Raw genomic sequence first — 23,710 nt, 5'->3', positions numbered from 1 at the left:
TGCACTACACAAATACATCATACAACCATTAGTAACCCCCCCCCGCCACACACACTTTTATTTGGCTTCCTAGAAGTAACATTAGCTCTCTGGCTTCTTTTTGCAGTAGCCAGAAAAAAAACAGAAAAACATATCAAACAAAATGTTCCTCAAGTATCCGCCCCAAAGCGCTTGTAGTTTTTTAAATGTTCCTTCCAACTTCAAATTATGTCATCGGAGGGGCTTCTGGTTCTCACTCTAGAGGCCTGCGTAGGGGGCAAGTAGGTGTGTTTACAACAGCTGTAGCGATGGTTGCATTTTTCGTTTTGCTCAGTGTGTGCCTTTAAGATTGATGGTGACATTGAGGGCAGGCCTATTCTACAAATCAGGCAAAGTTTTGGGGGCATGTCACTGACCATCTGCTGCAAGTGGTCAGCTGTGCCGTGGAGTACTTAGCACAGCTATAACACAGGATTTATAAAGACAAATTTTGAAAGAAAAAATCACTAACGCTAACTTCACTTGTGTGTACCTATTTTATCAGTTTTGTGGCACGTTTTGTGTGAAAATGTCACTGTAAATCCAGACCTTTAGAAAGCTGATGATTATTGACAAAAACTAAATTACTCATTCATGAAAACTTTGAAAAAAGAAAAAAAAATCGTGGCAAATATATTGTGTGCCAGTTCTATGTTAAACATGCTTTTCCTTTTTTGTGCTGTTCATATATATATGTGCACTACCGTGTCATATTAATGAATTTAATAATAATGTGTACAGTGTACATCAAATCCTATGAGCTAGACACAAGAATATATTGTAAGATGTTTTATTAAATATTTCCAATGTTTTGAGAAGAAGCCAAGAAGTTGTTTTTCAGTTTTCTGAAAAAGTTTTAGAATCATCTACAGCCTTTGCTTGTAATTTTGGACACTTCTATGTACAGTTAATTCACTGAAAACCTTAAAACGTAGAGTAGGAGCGTCTTAACAGCCATTTTACACATATATCTGCAACATTTTTTTCTAAGAAAAAAGTGACTCCAAACTGTCTACATTTGTAGGATAAATATACGTATTTAAAACTTATTTGAGAACTATATGTATATATATGTATATGTAAATATATATATGTAAATATTTCAGTTTATTTTCCTACGTTTAATTCTTTGTCCCTGCAGGCTAGCCCCCTCCGTTCAGCATGCGCACGCGCCGCCTCCTCATTGGCCAGCTAAAGCTGCTGATCCGTGCTTGTGCTCGCGCTGTGGCAGTTTGTGCGCGCGGAGCAGCAGCAGCAGCAGCAGCACCGCTAAGGAGGAGGATGGAGCTGAAACCGGTACGGTAAGAGGAGACAGACTCAGCGTTTAATCAGGAAAACTAACTCTCAGAGCGCTGCTGTCACTTAATATGAGCTTTCACTACTCACTGTCGACTCGGGCTGCAGTTCTGTAAACTGTTAACGATTTATGGAGACACTTCAGAAGGTCAATGACTTTACATTTTTAATTAACGTCATACTTATTTCGTATTTTTTATGTAATGTGCCTTATAGAACATCAGACATTTGAATATAACACAACCTAATGTGACCGTGTAATATTACCAAAACTCCACATAATATAATGTAATACAACAGTAACTCTCTCTCTCTTTATCAGTTTATCTCTCTCTCTCTCTCTCTCTCTCTCTCTCTCTCTCTCTCTCTCTCTCTCTCTCTCTATATATATATATATATATATATATATATATATATATATATAAATAAAACCAATGATGTATTTATGAAATGAAATACTCTAGTTCTGAATAATGCTACTTTTCATTGCAGTCCTGTGTCAGTACAGAGATCTGTGGTCAAATACTAGAATGTAAATAATCAGGCTAGAATTAAGTATAAGGGTCATTGCTTTAAAACTGCAAAGTTTAATCCACTGACCTGTAAGTAAACGTGCACTGCCTTGTCCAAATGTCTGACACATGTCTGCTGTTCTGTAATTTGCTGTTTTATTTTACTTCTAAAATGTGTCTCCAGGTACTCTGTGCTATCTCTCTCCTCTGGGGGTCCAGTGTTTGTCTGGCCTACGTCCTCAGTCGGTCTGGAAAAACGGGGACGGCGGATGACTGTAGGCATCCTGTGATTTATTTCTTCTTTACTTATATTCACAGGAACCCAGTTATGACATTCAACCTGTAATGAATGTGAATTTTATGTTAAAGAAGCTGGGAATGAAAAGCTGTCTGCACAGGCTTTATGTTATTAGGCCTATAGCATGCAAAACAGCAATAATATGGACTTTAAATGTTCTTTCCACTGAGAAACTGTGTATTTTGGAAAGAAGCTCTATGTTGGGTCCATTTGTGTACCCAACAGCAAGTCTGCTGCTGTCTTTCTAAACATGTCAAGCTTGTGTTTCTGCAGACAAGTTTGTAGTTACACTTTAGTGGAGCTGGGGAGGGAAAAAAGCTAAGAGAACTTTAATGTATATTTCAGCCTTATATAAATTACTTTCAATTCCCAAAACTTGGTCTTCTTTCAAAATGGGTGCTTTCCTTTTTTTCTTCATTACAAGGCAGTTAGTGTAAAGAGATTTGCTGGTGATTTGCATCAGATGTGCGTGCCAGCTTCAGCCCTGGCGAGCGGGTAGCATTTGAAGAAACAACCGCTCACTGTTGCCCGTCCCCCACCTGACTGATCTGTTGATGGAAATCTGGGCAATATTTGCTTTGCTTTACCTTAAGTCAATATTAAGATGTGCAGAGGGAGCTTCGGTGCCTTTTGACCCAGATTCCTTGACCCCAGTTAAAAAAAGAAAGTACATGTGGTTGGTCAGTGAGGGAGGAAAGATTTAAAAGCTAAAGGTGTACCTGATCACGGTTTGTCTGAACGTCCCCAACATAACATCCTGTCAGACTCCCGCGGTGGATTGTTAACCAGTCATCCATGTCCCCCTAGTGGACTTGTTTCAAAAGGAAATATGCTCATTGACCACTAGAAACCTCTAACTTGTGGCTCCACCTTGCTGGTGAGCAAATTATAGACTGTAGCTCATCTGCTGTCATGCACAGTTTGTGTTAGCCACTCTTTAGTCCAGAGCTGCCCAAAATGAGCTGGCCGAAAGTTGCCTAACCTCCCGCTCCCTCAGCCAATAATAGAATATCTGTTGTTCTAGAATTTCTTCTTTTTCTGTTTTTTTTTTCTGTTCTTTTAGTAAAAAAAAAACACATCTATGATCCTTGACACTATACAGTTGTTATTGCAATACAGATATAACAACACATACAAGCCAACAGAGCATAAAATGGATAAGAGACCACCAGTGTGAACAGTTTCTTTTTAATGTGTTTCCTATGTGTTTGTATGTATATATATATTTTTTTTTTACTGGCAGTTCAATCTTTGTTTGGCCCAAAGCCCACCACAAACATTATGTTTTGGCCCAGCAAGACAAAATGTTTAGGCGTCACTTCTCTAGCCCCTTAGTCAGTGGTCAGTTTTTGACCACAGAGCCACTATTGACCAGACAGTATTCGGGTAGTGATCCACTCCCAGCTCAGCAGTGACACTGACGTGTGTAAAAACAATTGAGCTACAGTCTTTAATAGTACTTCAACTTAGTGGACCTATACGGTAGATGAAACTCACAAAGCAGCCAGTGAGTGAAAGTACAAGATATTTGTTTCTGTTAGAGTTGCTGGTCAGGGTAGTTTGACTTTGTCTTGTTTGACCTGTGTTTAACCTCCCCGCACTTTCTGCTTTTTATTCTGCCATAAAACATGAGGGAAGTGAATTTGTGGCTCTGATCAAGGTTGATGTTGCTTCAAACTTCCAGCAGATGTTAATGCAGATGTTACCCTTCTTTACCCCATCTCAGTCCAGTCAGACTCCCCGTATGACAGCACATCAGGATCCTGCAAACACAGGTGCTTTGAACTGCAGGAAGCCGAGGCCCCAAACTGCCGCTGTGACAACTTGTGCAAAACCTACAACAGCTGCTGTTCAGATTTTGACGAGCACTGTTTGAAGACAGGTAGGCCCACTCCCCGAACCCCCCCACCCCCACCTCTACAGACACTCCTCTCTGCATGTATGCTGACCTTGCAAATGTATGGTTTAGTTTGTGCACCTTTTCTATGTAAGGAAGGGTTGTGGCTAACAGAATGAGCTCTGAGAACATGATGGAGCCTTTCTCCATCTTAAAGGGCTGAACTTCTTCAGGTTCACATGAGGGCACTTTTTCCCCCAAAACAGCTCCTTGTTTGTGTTCGGGACTTTATCTTTTGCACTAGTCTAGTAGAGTTTTATTTACTCTGCTAATAAGCAGGACTTTATGCTGCGGCTGTCGCTGAGTAACTGTGAGTGTTGTGTCTCTGCTTCTGCTCTATCAGAGGGGGGCTTTGAGTGCAGTAAGGAGCGATGCGGGGAAACCCGAAATGACCAGCACGCCTGCCACTGCTCGGACGACTGCCTGGCCAAAGGAGATTGCTGCACAAACTACAGGACTCTGTGCAAAGGTTGGAAATTGTTTCCCAGAAGTGCTTTCATAAGAAGCCAAATTAGGTAGCGTCAGTAACCGAGTTATGGTGGTAACAACCCCCAGTGACAGTAAAACCTCATTTTTCTGCCAGTTATTTCATGCAACCGTAACAAGCCAAATTAAAGATGAAATAAAAGATGAAAACTACAAATTTTACTGAACTGTGCTTCAACTCATTGCTGTGTTTGGTCTTGAATCTGCTTCAGTGTTAGAAACCACCTCAAAATTACCAGAAAAAAAAGTGTTGCTATTAATATTACTGTCAGTATTAGTAATAATATCTCTGTAAGTGCGTCTGCTGATGCTTCTGGACACGGAGGTTTCTGGAAACATCAGTAGATGCTCCTAACTCTGAAGTGGATGTGGAACAAATGCAGTGATAGCATGCAAGTTGAAGCTTATTTTTTGTCAAATAAAAGGTAAAGCAAGGGAAAAACTGTTTGCTGTTTACCCTGGATATTTCCCAAATGATTACCTGAACAAGGGGATTCTGATAGTGGCACAGGCCTAAACCATGCTAATATATGAGGTTCTGACCTTCTCTGTAACTGACAGGATATGTAAGATGTCAAATAAATGAGAAACATGTTTAAATAAAGCTGCAAGAGCACAAGAGACATCATCTGTTTAGTCATTTAAAGACCTCACCCACCTTTTTTCTAGGTGATACTCCCTGGCTGCAAGAAGAGTGTGAGGAGATTAAGAGTCCTGAGTGTCCTGCTGGGTGAGTCTCACAGCAGTTTGGGTCACACTGTTTGTGGTCTTCTTGTATTTAGTAGTCTTTCTTTGTGTTATAAAAAATTGAGTTGTAATTTTTACACATTAAGCTCTGTTTTGAGGTTGTAAACAATGACTTTCTGTCCATCAGTAGGCTCAACAGCATAAATTCTGTTGATAACTGCTTGTGAATGGTGGACAGTACTAATCAGGGGCAGTTGCTTCAGCATCTGATTAGGTTGGAAATGCTGAAGTACTCTTTTAAGAGTCTTAACCTTAATTCACAAGCAGACCTAGAAAGTGCTAATCTGTTTATGGTGATTTTGGTCACACTCCTAGATCTGCACTCCTTCTCTGAGATGCTTCATGAACACCAGGCGTGGGTGGCAAACTTCACACCACTTCACTATTTAAATGCAGCCCTGAATACACACCATGTTTCCTGGTGCATAACACACTTCACACCACACTGGTCTAGTTTACATATCTGTAGGCTGCTAACGGCACAAACGCAGACTGAAAAGTGCATCTGTGTGACAGAACACCTGCAAATGAGGTCCTTTGGCCGTGTGCATTACAGGAAGTGTGAGGACTGATCATGTGTGTGACTTTTCAATTAGAGCCTTTTGAGACATTCTTGAAGTAGATTAGCATTTTATGACACTTTTGCAATACATCCCAGGTAACTGCTACAAAGGAAGGCAGATCTTTGAGATGATATTAAAGTCTATGCATTCATGCAGTATGTTTCAGAGTTTGAATTTTCTTTGGTTAGGTTTGTTCGTCCACCTCTCATCATGCTCTCTGTTGACGGCTTTCGAGCCTCCTACATGAAGAGGGGCAATACAGTGATCCCCAACATTGAGAAACTGAGTAAGACTGACTGTTTTTTGGTGACACATATCATATTAATAATATATGTTAAATGATACACCATATTGGAGCTTTTCCTTTTTACCACTGGCTCATTTTTTATCCTCTCTTTGTAGGAACATGTGGAACCCATACACCATACATGAGACCAGTCTACCCCACCAAAACCTACCCAAATTTATATACAATTGCAACGGTATGCATTACACCTACTTACAATGACTGTACTTTTGACTGCCATGGCTTTATGCGATTGTTGTTGTTCCCCAGTGCATCATATGCAGTTCTCCTTTGTTGTAGGGTCTTTATCCTGAGTCCCATGGCATTGTTGGTAACTCCATGCATGACCCTGTCTTTGATGCAACATTTAATCTTCGAGGGAAGGAGAAACTGAACCATCGTTGGTGGGGAGGACAACCTGTGAGTCCCAACTCTGTCTTGTCTTGTGGAGTTCAGTATAGATTATAGATACTTTTTCCATGTTAGCGAGTGCTAGAAATTGTGTCTAAATATCTGTTTCCAAAAAAGCTCCTGTACTCAGTTGCCTAATCTTGTCAGTGTCCTTCTTTAAGCCATCACCAAGACGCTTGTTTGAACGATTAGCATTAGACGTGCAGATGTTTTCCTCTTCTTTCTAAGCACTCAGCGTGCATCTATACCTCCAACTTCTCCAAAGAGAAGAGGCGAACAGCTCCTGGCACATCTGGCAAGCATTAGTTCAGCAGCTGGCGCCAATTCTCTGCTTTCACTGAGCTCTCGTCCTTTTTCGGCTGTCACCAGAAACACCAGAGTGAATTGTGAGGGCTCAAGAAGATGCTGCTATAAAGACATAACATATGGAATTTGTAAAGGTGATCGGATTTTGCAGTGTGCTGACAGTGATCACCCAACTCTGGCCCTTAATAGCTGGTCTAGGCTTTTGTAGAGTTCCCCCTCCACTTTCTGTAGTTTAAACAAAATGGGAAATGTTCTCTTTAGGATCAGTGATGGTAGTTTCTCTTAAAGTGACTTTTAAGGATTTTATTCATAGCATCTTAATGATAAAGGTCAGTTTGTCTTGAATATGACTTCTTTTTACATTCCTGAACAGCACCAAGCAACTTTCTTGCACCATTATAAGTCAGTGTTTCCTTTAACATTGTAATGAGACCAACCTGATCTCAAAACAAATTTAATTGGATTTCCTAATAAATATGTCTAAACATGCTGTAACTGCCAAGCAAGCAATTGGAGCTTCAAAAGGTGTTTCTTTATGTGACCATGGCCTCTTGTTCTCAGAGTTTTGTCTATGAATTTAAGCAACAACCCTCCTTCCTTCATTCAGGGTCACCACTTTATTGATGCACCTTTAAGAACAATATGTGCACTGCATGTTTATTTAAGTCCCTCTCTTTTTTCCCTCTAGATCTGGATAACTTCTGTGAAGCAGGGAGTGAAGGCAGGCACTTTCTTCTGGCCTATGTAAGTCTGCACTTTGTAACTTTATTCCCATTCTGGAAGTGGCAGAGTTGTATGTGACCACATGCAACACCAGTGTTTACGCTCTTCCCAGTCCCACTGCGAAACAAAAGGACAGTTTCTGGCATAATTATGCTGTACCTGCGCTGCGGTCAGTTTCAGGCAAAGCTGGAAATTATACACATGTTCTTGTTTTGCCGTGCTCCTGGGCAAGCCCCCAGCTCACTTGAAACATGTCTGCAACACAACAGCTTCCACATTCACACACAGAGACCTTTTAGACTAGAGTCTCATTTTTGCCCAGGCATAGACATGAACAGCTCAGAGTGTTTTTGTAGCAATTTGTGCAAAAAGGGGCTTATTTACACAAAGCAAAGCCCTTGTGGATTCTAACTTTCACGTTCTTCAAACTGTGGAGCCAAAGCACTATTCCTATCCCACATCCTGTGTCCTAGAGTTTGGGAGGAAATTAATTTTGTGAATAGATTTGAATTTTATCTGACTTTAAGGGAGGATATAAGCCTTACAGAGGAATAAAAGATTTCCTGTGGAGATCTTCCATGCTTTTATATGCAAAAAACACCCAAATACACAAACACACTCACACACTACAAATGTGTGCCAGGTTCAGATGTAGTCTATAGCCATGCCTATATGGCTAACAGCTGTTTTGCCATAATGTGGAACATGTAGATTGTATGTAGAGTCTTGTCCTGGAGTGCAGCATAGTTAGGAATGAGAAAGTAAGAGAATTTGAAACTCTGCTTATCTTTCTTATGCTCCGGGGGGTGTTTCAGCTTTACAAAAATCTGAAAATTTTAATGTTGTATCTCATTGGATACTAAAGTCTTTTCTCCTTCAACAGGAATCACAGTTTCTGCTTTATGTTTAACTTGTATAGACTTCTAACTTATTAGCAATGCATCAATATGGAATTCTGGGCTGATGCTGATATCTGATATTTTTCAATTCGATATGACGATATGTAAACGTTTATAAAATGTGGAAAATTGAGACTAGATTGACCTGGATTAGCATTACAGAGAAGTGTAACACATATTTGTATAAGGTTATAAATGCAGTAAAATTAATAAAATACTCACATTTTGGCACAATAGCCCAGCATCACCTAAACATTGTGCTCATCTGATGTTGGACCAAAATATCAGTCAAATCTAAACAATTGTCCAATGCTGATATTTTTCTGAGCAGTTATCTGCCATTATCGATATGTTTCCAATATCATCAGGCATCCCTATGATTTATTTCTCCTGGCTATAGTTTTACTGCTTGATTTGCCCTTATGTGTAGTTTGTGTCCAATCTGTAATTTCATGGTTTGTCCTCATTGTGTGTTCGCAGAGTGATTCCGCTGGAGAGGAGAGTGTTGACCATGCTGCAGTGGCTTCACCTCCCCGATGCAGAGAGGTCAGTGCCCCCTCGATCTTGATATTTACTGTTTTGTGTTCTATAATGGCACCTGTAAACAAGTCTCTCTTTGGAAACATTCTGTTTAGAGCATGATTGCTTGTGACATTCTGGCTGCTAGCATTTGGAGACCAATGACAAGTGAATTTATCTCATCCCTGTTTATTTCTCTCTCTCTTAATAAAACAATAAATGTACACAAACGTATGTGCTTGTTTGTATGATTCCAAGAACCAAACATTGGTTCGGCCTGCAGTACAAGCTTACAGGTGTATTTTAACTTGTAATCTTTGTATATGAGGACATTTGCTTTGCTTCTGTTGACTGTACCTTTTTGTTTGGAGTGAAAGCTCAAAGGTGAATTGATTTGTGTTTACAGGCCGTATGTTTACGCCATGCACTCTGAGCAGACGGATACCTACGGCCACAAACTAGGACCCCAGAGCCTTGAGGTGGACTGACTTGCAAGAAAACACACATTTATGGTTAAGAAGTCTAGCAGACCATATTCCCCACATCTGCTGAAACCACATTAGCTAATATACACATACACGGATGTTACATGCTCCATATGTTCCCTTAAGAAAACAAGACTTTAGTACACATACACACATTCAGGCTCACTGTGGGCAGTCGGGAAGCTTGGCTTCCCACAATGGTCTGCAGGCTGGACTCAACCTGCCAACCTGACGTAGCTTAATTCTAGATCCAAAGAAAAGATGTAGCACATATGTTACATATTATTTAAGAAAGACCAAACACCAAAAGGAGCTCACAAAAAATAGTCACTTACATCATTTGTTTTCTATTACTTGGCTATCTTTTGCCTTAATAACAGCTTTGACCCTATCAGGTAAGAATGACACGAGTCTCTTGAGATAGTTCTTCTCATTTTTAGCCCATTCTTCCACAAATTTGGTGCAGCTTTCAGCCAGAGTTCAAGTGGCTATTTTTGCATTTCACCTGCTGCTCAAGATTGAGAACTTGAAATCTGGTAAATTTGTTAGTCAGACAAACTGTCCCAGTGTTCCATCATGTCTTTTGAACCGGTCACCTACAGTCACCCAACAGTTGTCACCCTGGAATGTGGGAATTAGCTTAGACCTGAAACACAAAGTTAGTGGAAGAATGGACTAAAATGGAAAGGAACAAAGGTAAAAAACTTAAAAAAATGGTATAATCCTTACCTGACGAGATTGGTGCTGTCAGCAATTGGGTGTTTAACCAAATATTAGAAGAAATGCTGCATGTGACTAATTTTTTGTCAGAGGAGCTTACATTTGAATGAATTTGCATTTCTAATTGGTAAAATGTCCTTCATTTCTACAGCTAAACAACCCTCTGAAGGAGATTGATAGGGTGATTGGCCAGCTGATGGATGGCTTGAAACAGATGAAACTCCATCGATGTGTTAATATCATCCTGGTTGGAGACCATGGTAATGCTGTTCACTCCTGATGTTTTACTAATATACGGCACTTACATCAGTCTACTCAAGTCATCAGGTGTAATCATTTGCAATTCCAATGACAGATTCAGTGTCATTTCATTACAAATAGATGAGACCCTTACTCATTTAAAAAAGTGAAACTGAGTGTAGTGTTATGTTAATGGTAAGTTTAGTGAGGTCAGGTTAGAATACATAGTTAAAGCTTTATTTAGCAATTGCTAACTGGGTGTATTCTCTTAGGGATTTAAGTCACTAAATTGGTTTCCAAAAATGCTGTGAACAAACCAACTAAAGTGTACTTTCCCTCAGGCATGGAGGAAGCTCACTGTGACCGTACAGAGTTTCTCAGCTCATACATGTCCAACGTTGATGACATCATACTGATCCCTGGCTCTCTTGGGAGAATTCGAGCTCGACATCCCAACAACTCTAAATGTGAGTAAACCATAAGCAGACAACTTGCCTGTCTCTAATTATTTTGTATAGCAAGTGTGAGACGGCACAAAACTGTGGAACTACTGTCGCTAGATAAGTAACCCTGAACAATCAACTTGGATTCATAAAGACTAACATTGTAGTGTATACTGTAGTTACCCTATATGTTATTTAAATGTTTTATAATGTTGTTGTACCATTTCATTATTGCATGTGTTTACAATGAACATGTTGAATCTTGTTTTGTTATATTTATTAAGTTTTTCATTCTTTGTCATTTGTAGTTGACGCAAAAGCAGTGGTAGCAAATCTTACAGTAAGTACATTTATATAACAATAAATTGTTACTCCATCAGTTTTTCTTACTTGATGACATGCAATACTGTGCCAAAGTCTTTTTTGCCTGTACAAGGTAACAAACCATTTTTTTTCTGTCTGCAGTTGTTTTTTCTGTCTGCAGTTGTTCATAAAAAGAACCGACAAGTAAAATGAACTAGAACGAACAGGGAGAGAACATTCTAGAGTCTTTGAGCAATAAAACACAAGTTATGGCAACCCAAAGCATGTTTTGTCCAGTCAGTGTGCTCAAGGCCTGGGCAGTTTATAAAAAAAAGCAATTATCGCGCAAAAAAAAAGATTAATGCAATCTGCTCTTGCTATTTTCTTTTTGGTTTATGTTTTATATGGTTTATATACAGTACATTTATATGTTTTTGGATATAAAACTCATATAGTTATATTTAATCTTATTAAATAAAATAATACTGAGTAACCCAACATCTTGCAAGCTATTTCAGCTTTGCTTTTAATGGAAGAGTTCATGAATGCGGAAACACACGCATTCATGAACTCTTTATGGTGTTGGTTCATGGCAACTTGTGTGGTATTAGCGTGCCCTGATGGAGAAGCTTAAGGCTTAAGGCTTAAGTGCTTTACCTCATTATAGAAGTTTTCATTATTCAGCTAAACACCAGGACACTTCAGCTTTAAGGAAAATACTGCAAATTATAAATCACATACTGAGAAATGTGCAACAGAGAAAGTAGGGACTTACCAAAGCCTAACAGCTTTTAAAGGCCCCATGATAACCCAGTGTTTTAATAGTAAAAGTAAATAAAACAGTATATGCACATATTATTTAATATAGTTTGTTACCTTTTTCTTATCCTGTTTTCTGGTCGTAGGCGGACATTAGAAGAACTTTTGCTACTTCTAAATGTGCTAGGGCTTGAACCTAGCTGCTTTAGGGTAATATCCAGTAACTTTAGCTTGGTTGCTTTACTGCAGCAAGTAACACTGAAGAAAGTTCTGAAGCATGTTGGTTTTCAAATGGTTTTCTTCTACTTAATCAGCAGAGGATAACAAGTTAGATTAGCGTTTTCTCAAATGACGTTTGTGCACCTGTTAACCATCAAAAACAATACTCTAAAAGTACCACAGACTTGAGCCTTTGTTAGGAATGTTACCTCTGCTGTAAGTTCTTAACCTCTTCTCCACAGTAACCTTAATAAGCCTTAAATGTTAATACTTGCCCACTGTGGAAAGCCATGCATTCAAGCTAAACTTAATGTAAAGTATCATAAGTAGAAGGTGAAGTGCTGTGGGGATGATTAAGCTAACATTATAGTGCATAACAGAGAGAACTAATAGGCAGCTTCTTAACAACACCCACACACCTCTTAAAGGAATGTGAACCCTAATTTCCCAACATTATTTTTTCAAGCTGTTACTGTTAATAGGGGTAAATTAGTCCTCTCCGATTCTCTGTCAGTTTCCCAACTTGCCAGTTATTGCCTTTTAAGCATTGTCATTGAGTTTGTTGTCAGTCATTGATGATATCCGATTACATCAGATATCTTTTATAGAAGAACAGTTTGGTTCTTGACCTCTTGGTGCACTCCTGACATTATCTGTTTTTGATAAATTCCATCAGCAGCACATCTGAAATAATTTAATGTATTATTTAATGTTTGATTAGCTAAACTAAATATTCAACAGTAATTGTAAATACTACAATTACGAGAGGAGAGGTTTGGAAATGGTTAAGCTACAATCACTCACACACATTAAATTTCAATGTATTGTGTATTTGTTCATTTGTATTTATTTTAATAATGTTTTTGAGCAAAAAATGCTTACTGACCAGATAAATAGCTTTACATGTTGTTTTTGTCGATTGCTTAAGACCTTTGCACAGTACCATATATGGAAAAGGATCATTTAAAATTAATGGATTCTTTACTTATTTATTTAAGCGTGGACCAGGTTGTCTAATTTTACTGTGTTGAACTCATCTTGCAGTGTAAAAAGCCTGACCAGCATTTTAAGCCCTACCTGAAACAGCACCTTCCCAAACGCCTCCACTACGCCAACAACCGCCGCATTGAGGAGATCCACCTTATGGTGGAAAGAAAATGGCATGTAGCAAGGTAAGTAATAGACTATCATGTTTTTAATGTCCTAGATATCCTAGTAATATGAATGTAATGGATAGGCATAGTACTGGAGTGCTAGTGCAAATGTATGTTAATGATTCAGAGCAGCAGTACTGATTTAGCACCACCAAACAATCATGGAAACACTACACAATGACATAAATGGGATCACAGGTCCATCTTTTTCGGAGGAATTAGTTCATATAGTTTGCTATCTCATGGAAAGTCATACAGGTTATATAGTTCATTATTTATCTTGATCGCACATATGACCCATAGCCTGGCTCTCCAGAGGTCCTACTACTTAATCAGCAGAGTATAACAAGTTAGATTAGCGTCTTCTCAAGTGACATTTGTGCACCTGTTAACCATCAAAACCAATGCTCTAAAAGCACTAGAGACTTGAACCTTTGTTAGGAGTGTTACCTCTGCTGTAAATTCTTAACCCTCTTCTCCACAATAACCTTAATAAGCCTTAAATGTTAATACTTGCCCACTGTGGAAAGCTATGATTCCTAAAGTAAACCCATGAGGTCATTCCCAGAGCTAATGATGACTTCTGAACACACTACATAAAGAAGATGTAGACGAAGAGAGAGAAGCAACTCCTTGTGGTGCTGTAGGGAAGCCCTCCTCTGTTTGCCTTGGCATGCAGCAGGGCTCAAATGAAAGAGTTCTTTTAGGCCTACCATTGGAGATACAGACACGTCTAAATGGTGGCACCAGAACTCTGAAGCAACTCCTTCTTTGTAGGGCAGTGTTTCACCAGGCCTGTACGTAGTAGCATGAAGCAGGCTTTTAAATCATCTTCTTGGATGGAATGAGGTGAAACAGAATGTTTGTGTATGCTGAGGTCTCCTGCTGTTGTGTGATTTACACTACATGCTTGCAGCACCTAGATGTGCTACAGGAATCACCGAGTTTAATCAGCAGTCTGGCATTTTCAGCTTGGCCCATTGCTGCTCAAATGTTGCTGATGTAAACATTCCTGTTGACATTTATCTAATCAGCTCAGGGGTCTAAGGGTCTGTTGACCTAAATCTACGCCTGCAGAGCTGAGTAACTAGTTTTTCCACCACTTGTATTATCAAAAAAGTTTTATAGTTATATTTTATAGTGAAAGCTTCAGTGACCCTGTTACCTCTGTCTGCCACAGGAAGTTTCCTGAGGGGAAGAAGCATCCAGGCAGATGCGGTTTCTCGGGTGACCACGGATATGATAATAAGATTACTAGCATGCAGGTATGCACACAAAGCCGCAGGTAATATTTGGAACAGCACTGTGGTGTGTTTCTTACTCACTTGGTTCTCTCTTGCAGACTGTTTTCCTTGGATACGGACCAATGTTTAAATTCAAGACAAAGATACCACCGTTTGAGAACATTGAGCTGTATAACGTCATGTGTGGTATGATTACTGTTTTCACTGTTTTGTGTTTTTTTTTTATTAAAATTTCAATTTTTTATCCTATTGTCAGTGTCAAGAATTGTAAATCAAAGCTAAAAGGGGCTAGTTATTTGCATTAGTATGCTGCATAAAAACTAAGGACTTTAGCATCAGTGAGGCAACACACTGCATTGATTTATATCAAAACTGTATTGCTCAAACTTCTTACATCATTCCTTCATAGACCTACTTGGCTTGAAGCCTGTTCCTAACAACGGAACCCATGGTAGTCTGAACCACATTTTGAAAAACCCTGTGCACAAACCTAGCATGCCTGAAGAAGTGTCCAAGCCAACCCCCTCTGGGCCCACCACAGCCATAACTGATGACCTGGGGTGCACTTGTGATGAAAAGGTCAGCAGCTTTGCACATTCATTTTGAGGGCCTCATGATGAGGTTCTCACTCATTTCTAAATTGGAAAGATCTGTCTGCATTTATTGTGGTTTAGGCACACCTGCACATTAAAATGTTCACTTTCCCAAAAGAAAAACTGAGTGACACTTTATTTTGAGTGGTCTTTTTTAGATTAAACAAACACTCAGCGGACTCTCAGTAACATGTCAAAAACATATATGTGTTAGGATTAGGTTTTGGGTTGAGGTTAAGGTTAGGGTTAGGATTAGGGCCAGGGTTAGGATTAGGTTTTGGGTTGAGGTGAAGGTTAGGTTTAGGATTAGGGCCAGGGTTAAGGTTAGGTTTTCGGTAAGGTCGGGTAAGGTTAGGTTTTGTGTAAAGGAAGTAACATATTAACAATATATCTACTTAATGTAAGTAATGTATCAACAGTACATCTGCAAGATATTTACTTCAATGTATTCAGAAGCTTCACTACTGCTACTTCACTGATATGCTATTGATGTGTTACTGACCATCTGTTAACAGTTTATTAATCACCTACAAAGGACTGCTCCAAATAAAGTGTTACCAAAAACTTTTACGTAGAGTAACTGACTTTGTAGGGTAACTGACTTTGTAGGGTTACTTTTTAGTCTTAAGAAGGTCAGTACCATAAAGACACCAAACACAAAGCCAAAACCTTGCTTTACCATTAATTCACTAATTTATAACCAGCTGCCGAAGATTAAGTAAGAAAAGTAACTGCAATGAACTGTAAGCACAGTAGACAAACAGACAAAAAGTTAACATTTACCTTATTGGTAGACTGTAATGACCAAGCAGAAGTTATAATGTTTGACTAACTAGCTAATTAAGTTATATGTTGGCTGCAGTGCATAAAAAAAACATCCTCTAACATCAGTGTCTACTTAAGATTAGCATCTTGCTACTGTTAGCGTCTCTGGCTTTAGCATTTCTTGTACAGCTAGCTTGCGTTAGCATTTCTTTTATAGCTAGCTTGCTAGCTAGAAATCTACCTACCAGTTTTATGTGTTAATAATTAATCATACCATTGGCTTTTGTCACCATTTAACACATTTGTAATAGTATTCTTGGTTGAATATTTGAGAAATACCTCTATTATCAAGAGAAATGTTGTGCCTTAAAATGCCATGTGAATAACTTCTGAAAAATTCCAGATCCACTATGTAAACTAGTGAATCTTTTTTTTTATCCTGCTTGGAAATACAACAGAACTATAATAGCCTTTTCCTGTGTCTAGACAAGGTTCTCTAAATCATATTGGGCCGGTTTACTGGACCTAGATTGAGTTGAATCCTAGATTCAAGTCTTTTCAGTGGTAAATCGCCATTGACATCGCTGTTTAATCCTAGACTAGGCCTAATCTGTGTCCAGGAAACCGACTCATGTCTTTGTGTTTAAAAACAAGAAACAAACTGGTAATACATTTTTTTGCTCCTACAAGTGCTTTTACTTTCCGCTGATGTGTAGATCTCTTGCTAGAGATTTTCACCTTTAATCTTTTGCAGTTGCGTTCAAAAAGTAGGGGGCAGAGGGCTTTGAAAGTGGCCCTGGTAAGAGGCTATAACCTGGAGTCACTCTGGCTCTGTCTCTTACAGAACAAAGTGGAGGAGCTCAATCAACGACTGAGACAAGTTATTAATGGTAATGACCCCCTCCACTCCACCCCACACTGAAATGGTTTAGTTTGTTAAATTAAAAACACACACGTTAATCCTACTCTTTCCAAATTAGCATAACTTGTATCTAGAAAAACACACACGTTTTTAGTATTACTTAATAATTTGTTTCATGTATCAAATCAGCATGAACACTGCATCAATAAAAATATCGCTTTCAGAACATTGCAGTTTTTCCACAATTTTTTTGTGTTTTCATTTCATAGACAGCAAGAATCTTCCTCATGGTCGGCCAGCAGTCATGTTCCGCACCAAGTATGGCATCCTTCACCACAGTGATTACATCAGCGGATACAGTGAAGCTCTCTCCATGCCTCTGTGGACCTCCTATACCGTCTCTAAACAGGTACTCAGCTGCCTCAGCAACAGCACTTTATGCACAGTTTAGAGTCTGTATGGATATTGGAAGTATACGTTGGGGTGAGATGGAGTTTGTTGTCTATCATGGTGTAGGGGAGACCTCAGATTTCAATTTTATTGTATTTTCTGATGGAATATTGTTACAGTCAGTTTCTGAAATCTTACTTTAAGCTTTGATGTCTGTCATTCATGTTACTGAAAGAGTTTTGCTGCATATGAATTTCTTTATACTAATTTATGTGGGTGGTGTATTTCAGGTGAATGTGACTCCTCTTCCCGAAGCATTGAGTAACTGCATGAGGCCTGATGTTAGAGTTCCTCCAGCCTACAGCCAGTCCTGCACCGGCTACCGAGCTGACAAACAGATCTCCTATGGTTTTCTCTACCCACCTCGTGAGTCACACCTTTCTGAGACCCAGATTTATCCTCTTAAATCTTAAGGGCCTGTATGTGAGTTCAGACTCTCATAACTACATAACTTGCATATTATTAGTTACCATATACATTATAGTAATTACTGTATAATAAATCTTAAAATGAATAATAGGATAATACATCAGCCTAGACCCAGGTTAACAATGACTTTTAATGGAACTGTCCAAGTAATTAAAACTAACACCAAAATCTGGTACTGTGCTATATTATACTGTACATTTCTGATATGTATAAATGGGCATTTCTAATAAATAATGCATCTGTCATTGCAATTATTCAGAATATTTGTAAACCAAGTCAGAATATTTGTAAACATACTTATTTTTATACTATACTATTTTATACTATACTATTTTATACCCCAGTACATAATGGATTAGGTTTAGGTTTTTAAATAAGAAGTATTAAACCCAGTGAAGGAAAATGAAATTAGTTTGGCGCCAACATAAAGGCAGTAACTGAAATTAGCATTATCCCTGTGGTGGTAGTCTTATACGCAAAAGGTACTTCTGAAGTGAGCGTGCCTTAATTAAACACTGCTATATTATGCGTGACATGTTTATGATTATATACCAAAAGTAAAAAAAGTTCATTAAATATTATTTAATCATGGCATTATCAGTGTGAGAAGAATTGCTTAAAAATAGAATTTAATGGCCAACTTGGACAAAGACAGCTTTTAATAGTATGCAAGTTTGCTAATATCCACAATAATGACATTTGTAGTGTCTAGTTTGTCAGACTGCAAATATTTGGAGATGACCTATCTGAGTATTTTCATATTTATTGATAAGATTACTGAAAGTGTTCTATTTTTCCAATAAATTGGTTTAAAATCTGGGAAAATCCTGTTGTACCAATGTTATCCACCTGGAAGTAAGTTGTTGTTGCACTTGCTAATGTAAGTCTATGCTGTACATGAGTGTTGTCATGCGTTCTGTTGTCTGTCATCAGACTTACTTCAAAAAAATGGAATTGCATCTAAATGTTTTGTTCATTGGTCTGTGTCTCATGATTAACAGAGTTAGCCTCCACTCAAGAAGCAAGATTCGATGCTGTGCTCATCACCAACACTGTGCCGATGTACCCAGCGTTCAAGCGTAAGAATTCCAGCCATCTTTTCACTGACCATGCAGTATCCAGCTGTTTTTATTCTCTTAAAAGTTTAATTGAGTGGTTCACGCAGTTATCCACAAAACTAAGCACTTAAATGCATGAAGAACAAGTCCATGACTTTAACCACACTCTCAGCACTTCAGCATGTGTATCCAATCATCAGTTAACAGTTCAAATCATGGTGGACTGACCAAATGCAGCCCCTTGGGGTCGCGCCCCATTACATTTAATTGTTCATTAGTGGAATGGATGGTGGTGACAGCTGGTATCAGAAAGAAGCCGTTGTAATTCAATTTTGTAATTAGCTCTTCATGTTATAAGTGAAACTGGAAGCAAATGCCTGAGATCTGCTTAGTCTCACTCTTACTCGCTTAGTAAGTGAAAAGCGCTGTCAGACAGAATTGATTTCACATTTTATTGACTGACGTCTGGGTTGAATTATCCCTGCGTAGCCTTCAGAAAGACTAGGTGGGCTGTGTTGTGTCTTTCAGGAAGTTATTTGTTGTGCTTAGACAAAATGACCACCATGAAAAAACCCAAGGGAAAAAAATCTTAAAGAAAGAGTAGTGTGTGTGTGTGTCTGTGTGTGTGTCTTTCGAAGCCGTGTGTGGCCTGTGGTATGAACTTGGGTTGAAAACAACCCACTGTGTGAGAGGTGCCTCTGTTTCAGATTAGCTGTTCACACACTCTGCATCCCCTCAGAGGAAATGAATCGGTGCACACACTGCTCACGTGGACGCTGATAGAAAAACACACACAAACAGAAACTCATTGGAGTTTATTTTTAATACAATATAGAAAGTTTTAATATGGTTTAATATAGTTTTAATTATGTTGCTCAAATGGATTCATCACACTATGTGCACACAGTACTGTGCAAAAGTCAGAGACCACCCTTTATTTATTGAATTTCCAGCCTAAACAGTGACAACAAGTACAGGTTATTCATTTTTCAGTTGGTGTTTCTGAGGAGATTAGATTTAAGATAATCCATGTGCATAAAGTTAGGAAAATAAGAAGTTCCCAAACTGGAGTTAAAAAAATGATAAAGAGATACAGAAAAAATGGGACTTCTAACAACTGTGCGAGACCTGGTAAACCACCAAAACTGTCACCATCTGATGAAGAGTAGGAAGAAATCAACGTCCACTCTTGTTTCAGATCTGAAAAATCCACAGCTGTTTCTGTCCATCCTTCACCTGTGAAACAACTAATCAACCCCAAACCCGAAAGAATGTGTAGCTGTCAAGATGACGTTACTGCGAAAATAACATGGAAGAAAATGTGCACTAGACCATTAAAACTGGACATCTGAGATGTGGAGTGTGGTTTTGTGGATTGACGGTTTTATGGTCTGAATTCAAAATTGGGATTACTTAGATCGTGAGAAGTAGAAAATGCACCAGACTTCTAAGACTGAACTTTGGAGGTGTCGAAATATTTTGAAAGTCTGAAAACAAGTCTTTTAAACAGTGGAAGCTGTTATAGCTGTTAAAAGGTGGATACAATAATATATTGAAAAAAATGGGTATTTTTGCTGATGCTGAAAAACAGCTTTGTACTTTGGCCATTTTGACTGGAAAAGAAACAAATTAAGGGTGGTCTTAGACTGTTGCATAGCACTGTATGCATATATATCCAGTCTTTCCCAATGTTTGGAGCAGTAGATGGGTGTAGAGGAAGCTTGGCAGATGGAGCAGAGTGCGAGGGCTGGTGTGTGAGCGTGGCAAGTCTGCTTTTGATTAGCTGGACTGGAAAAGGGAGCACTGAGATTCTCTTTGAAGAGCTGCCAACTTCAGAAGCTCAAGGCCTTTTCTCTCTCATTCTCTCTCTCTCTCTCTCGCTGTGTCCTCAGTACTCCCCCTCAAGTCTGTGTGTATCCCGCTTACCCCTACGCCATGCCATCTGACCTCTTCTCATGACATCTGGAATAATTAAATACCCAATTACACTCCCCATTTACCTCCCATACTGTTCAAACGGCCATTTCAGAAGTGAAAGAATAGTATGTTTGTGAAATATTGTGTGTTAATACTCTCACACTGTTTGCATCTTTGCCTCCATATCTGGGTGATTCCATGGTTGGGGTGCCATGTAGCTCTTGTCGCTCTTAAAAACTTTTTTTTTGAAGTTTTAACAGTTTTTAACATCGAATCTAAGACAACATCCATTTAGGCATTTAAAAAAGTGAGAGGAACAGGAACAATATCTCATTTTTACAGTTTCTGTGCTGACAGTTGCTTAAATAAGTAACAGAGAGACATTGTTCTTCCTCTAGTGATCGTCAGGAAATTCAGAAAATTCTGTTGAATTTATGGAATATTCATAAAAATGAAAAATGATATTTCAAGCATGTTAATGTTGAATGTATTCACACATTAATGCAAAAATAAACAGAATTTTACTTTGCATACATTTTTTAATTGTAATATCAGTGGAAACCAAATGGCACCCATCTAAACATCCATCCATCTCTGTGTGTTAGGTGTGTGGACTTACTTCCAGAAGACTCTGGTGAAGAAATACGCCAGTGAGAGAAATGGGCTCAATGTGGTCATCGGTCCCATCTTTGACTACGACTATGATGGCCTTCGAGACTCAGCAGAGAAGATGAAACAGTACGAGAAAAAAAAGAATGCAGTAACATTTTCATTTTTGCAAGCTTTCCTGTAACAAAAGCGTGGAATAAGTCTATTTGTAATATATATATATAATATATTTTTCTTTAGTAGATTCTGAAAGTATCTTTTCATGTGTGTGTGCAGGTATGTAAGTGGCTCCGTGCCAATCCCCACTCATTTCTTCATTGTGGCAACAAGCTGTCTGGACTACACACAGGCTGTGGATGCCTGTGATGGACCTCTCAGTGTCTTCTCCTTCATCCTGCCTCACAGAGCTGATAATGATGAGACTTGCAATGTAAGCTGGACTACTTGTTTTTTCTTCCTCTCCTCTCAAGTATCATGCTCTCTCTTTCTTTCAGATTTCTGCTGTTTTTTCTCATCCCTCTTTCTTTTCTTTGCTGCACTTTTGACTCATAATCCTGTCTGTTCTCATTACTGCTAATCTTGCATCAATTTGGCATCTGAGTTTTACAGAATATATCATTTATATGTCTAATAATTTCTGGTCTTTAATTTTTTCAATCAAATACAGCATTTTATTTTTTTTAAATCAAGGCCCCTGTCAATTTATGTTTTAGTTTCCACTTCACTTTAATAAGCTATGACAAAATACAAACTGCAGTAAATTAGGAATATTTGAAATATTTAATTTATATTTTAATTATAAATTAAATAGATATTGTGATTAAATTAACGGCATAATGTTATTATATATGTTCGTTAAATTGTATTATTGTGATCATTATTATTTTTGGGAGAAGGAGTAGCAGTAATGTGTATATAACATGTAATATATAATAGCAAAAACAATTTAAAGAAAGCTACTAGAAAATAATGCTAATGTTCTAAAGCCTGCATACAGCCCACAGTCAGCAACGTTGTGTCTAACTAAATAATATTTTGAGGCTGTATAGTAAAAGGGGAGCTTTACTCATTGCCTGGAAGATTTCTTGCTCCAAAGTTCCATTTTTTTTTTATTTCACTCAAAAAAAATGTCAATAAATTTGATCGACTGACCACAAAAAAATCAGTGAACTAGATGAAAGTCCAAAATTAATTAGACTATAGCCACTGAGTAATTATGGCTCCATCATTTGATCAGGAAAGAAACTAACTGGGGACATCTTACCCCTTATCCTACCCCCTAGTTAATGAGTGTTGTTATCTTATAGAGATTTTGGGCTTATTTATTTGAGTGGCCTGTGCTGCTCATGATGCAGTTATCTCAAAACTGAGGTCTTCAGTGTCTTTTTAAAGGATTATTTTCACCCATGGCTCAGTGTGAACATTTGACCTGTTTTTTGTTCCTCATCCAGAGTTCAGAGGACGAGTCAAAGTGGGTGGAGGAGCTGATGAAGATGCACACGGCACGTGTGCGGGATGTGGAGCTCCTGACAGGACTTGACTTCTTCCGCCGCACGAGCCAGAGTTACACCGACATCCTCTCTCTAAAGACGTATCTGCACACGTATGAGAGCGAGATCTGAACCACTGCTGTCCTTCTACTAGGCATCCTCGTCCCGTCAAAATCCCACCCCCTGCCCCTCTGCCGCCACCACTACTACCCCATACCCCTACCCCGTCCACTGCCCTGTCTTATGAGATGGTGTATATTTTTATACAAGCTGTCATATTTATTGTCTTTCATGTAATTTCCTTTTTTCTTCAGTGAATTACACACATGAATGGTCCTCTTTTTAATGAGTTTAAATGACAGTGTGAAGACGTTGCTTTTGCCATTTATTCAAGGTGTATGAGTGAGTGAGTGCTTTGGTGAGCGTGAACAAGGCTGAGAAATGTGAGCGTGAGTGAGAATTTCTGTACTGTATACTATAATGAAACTTGTAATATTGTCTTTCAACATGTACCACTTGAGTGATTCGACTTGTTTACTATGCTTTGAATGAATTTCATGACATTAAACACTTTTATACTTACCTATTATCCTGATCATTTTGGGAAAAACAGTGGCACCTGGTGGTCATTTGGCAGTTTAGCATGTCATGCAGTTCTATCCACAAGAGGGAGCTATATCTTCACAAATCGACACCAGCAGGCCTGGTGTTGAAGATTTTCTTAGTTTCTTTAGCACTTTTCCCATCTCCATTAATAAAAAAACCTTTTCAACTGGCCTAAAGAATGAATGAACCTTTTCAACTGGCCTAAAGCAGCAAAGAAGGTTTGCCATCAAACTAACATTTCCTGATTAGATTTGTGTCATGGTAACACAGTCATTCCCAAGATTTTGTTATTGTAACATCTGTGATCAGTTGCATATTTTGACCATAAAAAAATATAACCTAGAGTCAAAGAACGTGACATCATGATGACATTGCAATGATCTGTTGATGACGCATTCTGTCT

At 38.6% G+C, this 23,710-nt stretch overlaps 1 protein-coding gene across 2 annotated transcripts; it reads left to right on the top strand.

Moving 5' to 3' along the window:
• Positions 1-1,242: 1,242 nt before the first annotated feature.
• Positions 1,243-23,283, top strand: enpp2 (ectonucleotide pyrophosphatase/phosphodiesterase 2). Of its 2 annotated transcripts, none has more exons than XM_036590562.1 (25): positions 1,243-1,314; positions 2,011-2,101; positions 3,851-4,006; positions 4,365-4,490; positions 5,177-5,237; positions 6,006-6,103; positions 6,220-6,299; positions 6,404-6,523; positions 7,509-7,564; positions 8,923-8,988; positions 9,368-9,440; positions 10,318-10,426; positions 10,748-10,873; positions 11,158-11,189; positions 13,175-13,302; positions 14,465-14,549; positions 14,627-14,714; positions 14,938-15,107; positions 16,731-16,776; positions 17,018-17,157; positions 17,429-17,564; positions 18,629-18,706; positions 21,208-21,340; positions 21,488-21,641; positions 22,663-23,283. In XM_036590562.1, exons 1-25 carry the CDS (start codon positions 1,300-1,302, stop codon positions 22,831-22,833), a joined length of 2,538 nt encoding a protein of 845 aa, XP_036446455.1. In that variant the 5' UTR covers positions 1,243-1,299; the 3' UTR covers positions 22,834-23,283. The 2 variants fall into 2 exon arrangements, with proteins under 2 accessions (XP_036446455.1, XP_036446447.1); XM_036590554.1 differs by having other exon boundaries at positions 16,641-16,776.
• The last annotated feature ends 427 nt before the right edge of the window (positions 23,284-23,710 follow it).

The sequence above is a fragment of the Colossoma macropomum genome, unplaced genomic scaffold (assembly GCF_904425465.1).
Source record: "Colossoma macropomum unplaced genomic scaffold, Colossoma_macropomum, whole genome shotgun sequence".
Lineage (NCBI taxonomy): Eukaryota > Metazoa > Chordata > Actinopteri > Characiformes > Serrasalmidae > Colossoma > Colossoma macropomum.
The sequence above is the reverse complement of the archived record's forward strand: the minus strand, read 5'-3'. Positions and strand labels throughout refer to the sequence as shown.

What these genes read in the sequence shown, in the direction of transcription:
- enpp2 (XM_036590554.1), top strand. An exon ending in CGAGCACTGTTTGAAGACAG is followed by an intron (nt 4,007 to 4,364) that starts GTAGGCCCACTC and finishes CTGCTCTATCAG; the next exon opens with AGGGGGGCTTTGAGTGCAGT. An exon ending in CTACAGGACTCTGTGCAAAG is followed by an intron (nt 4,491 to 5,176) that starts GTTGGAAATTGT and finishes CCTTTTTTCTAG; the next exon opens with GTGATACTCCCTGGCTGCAA.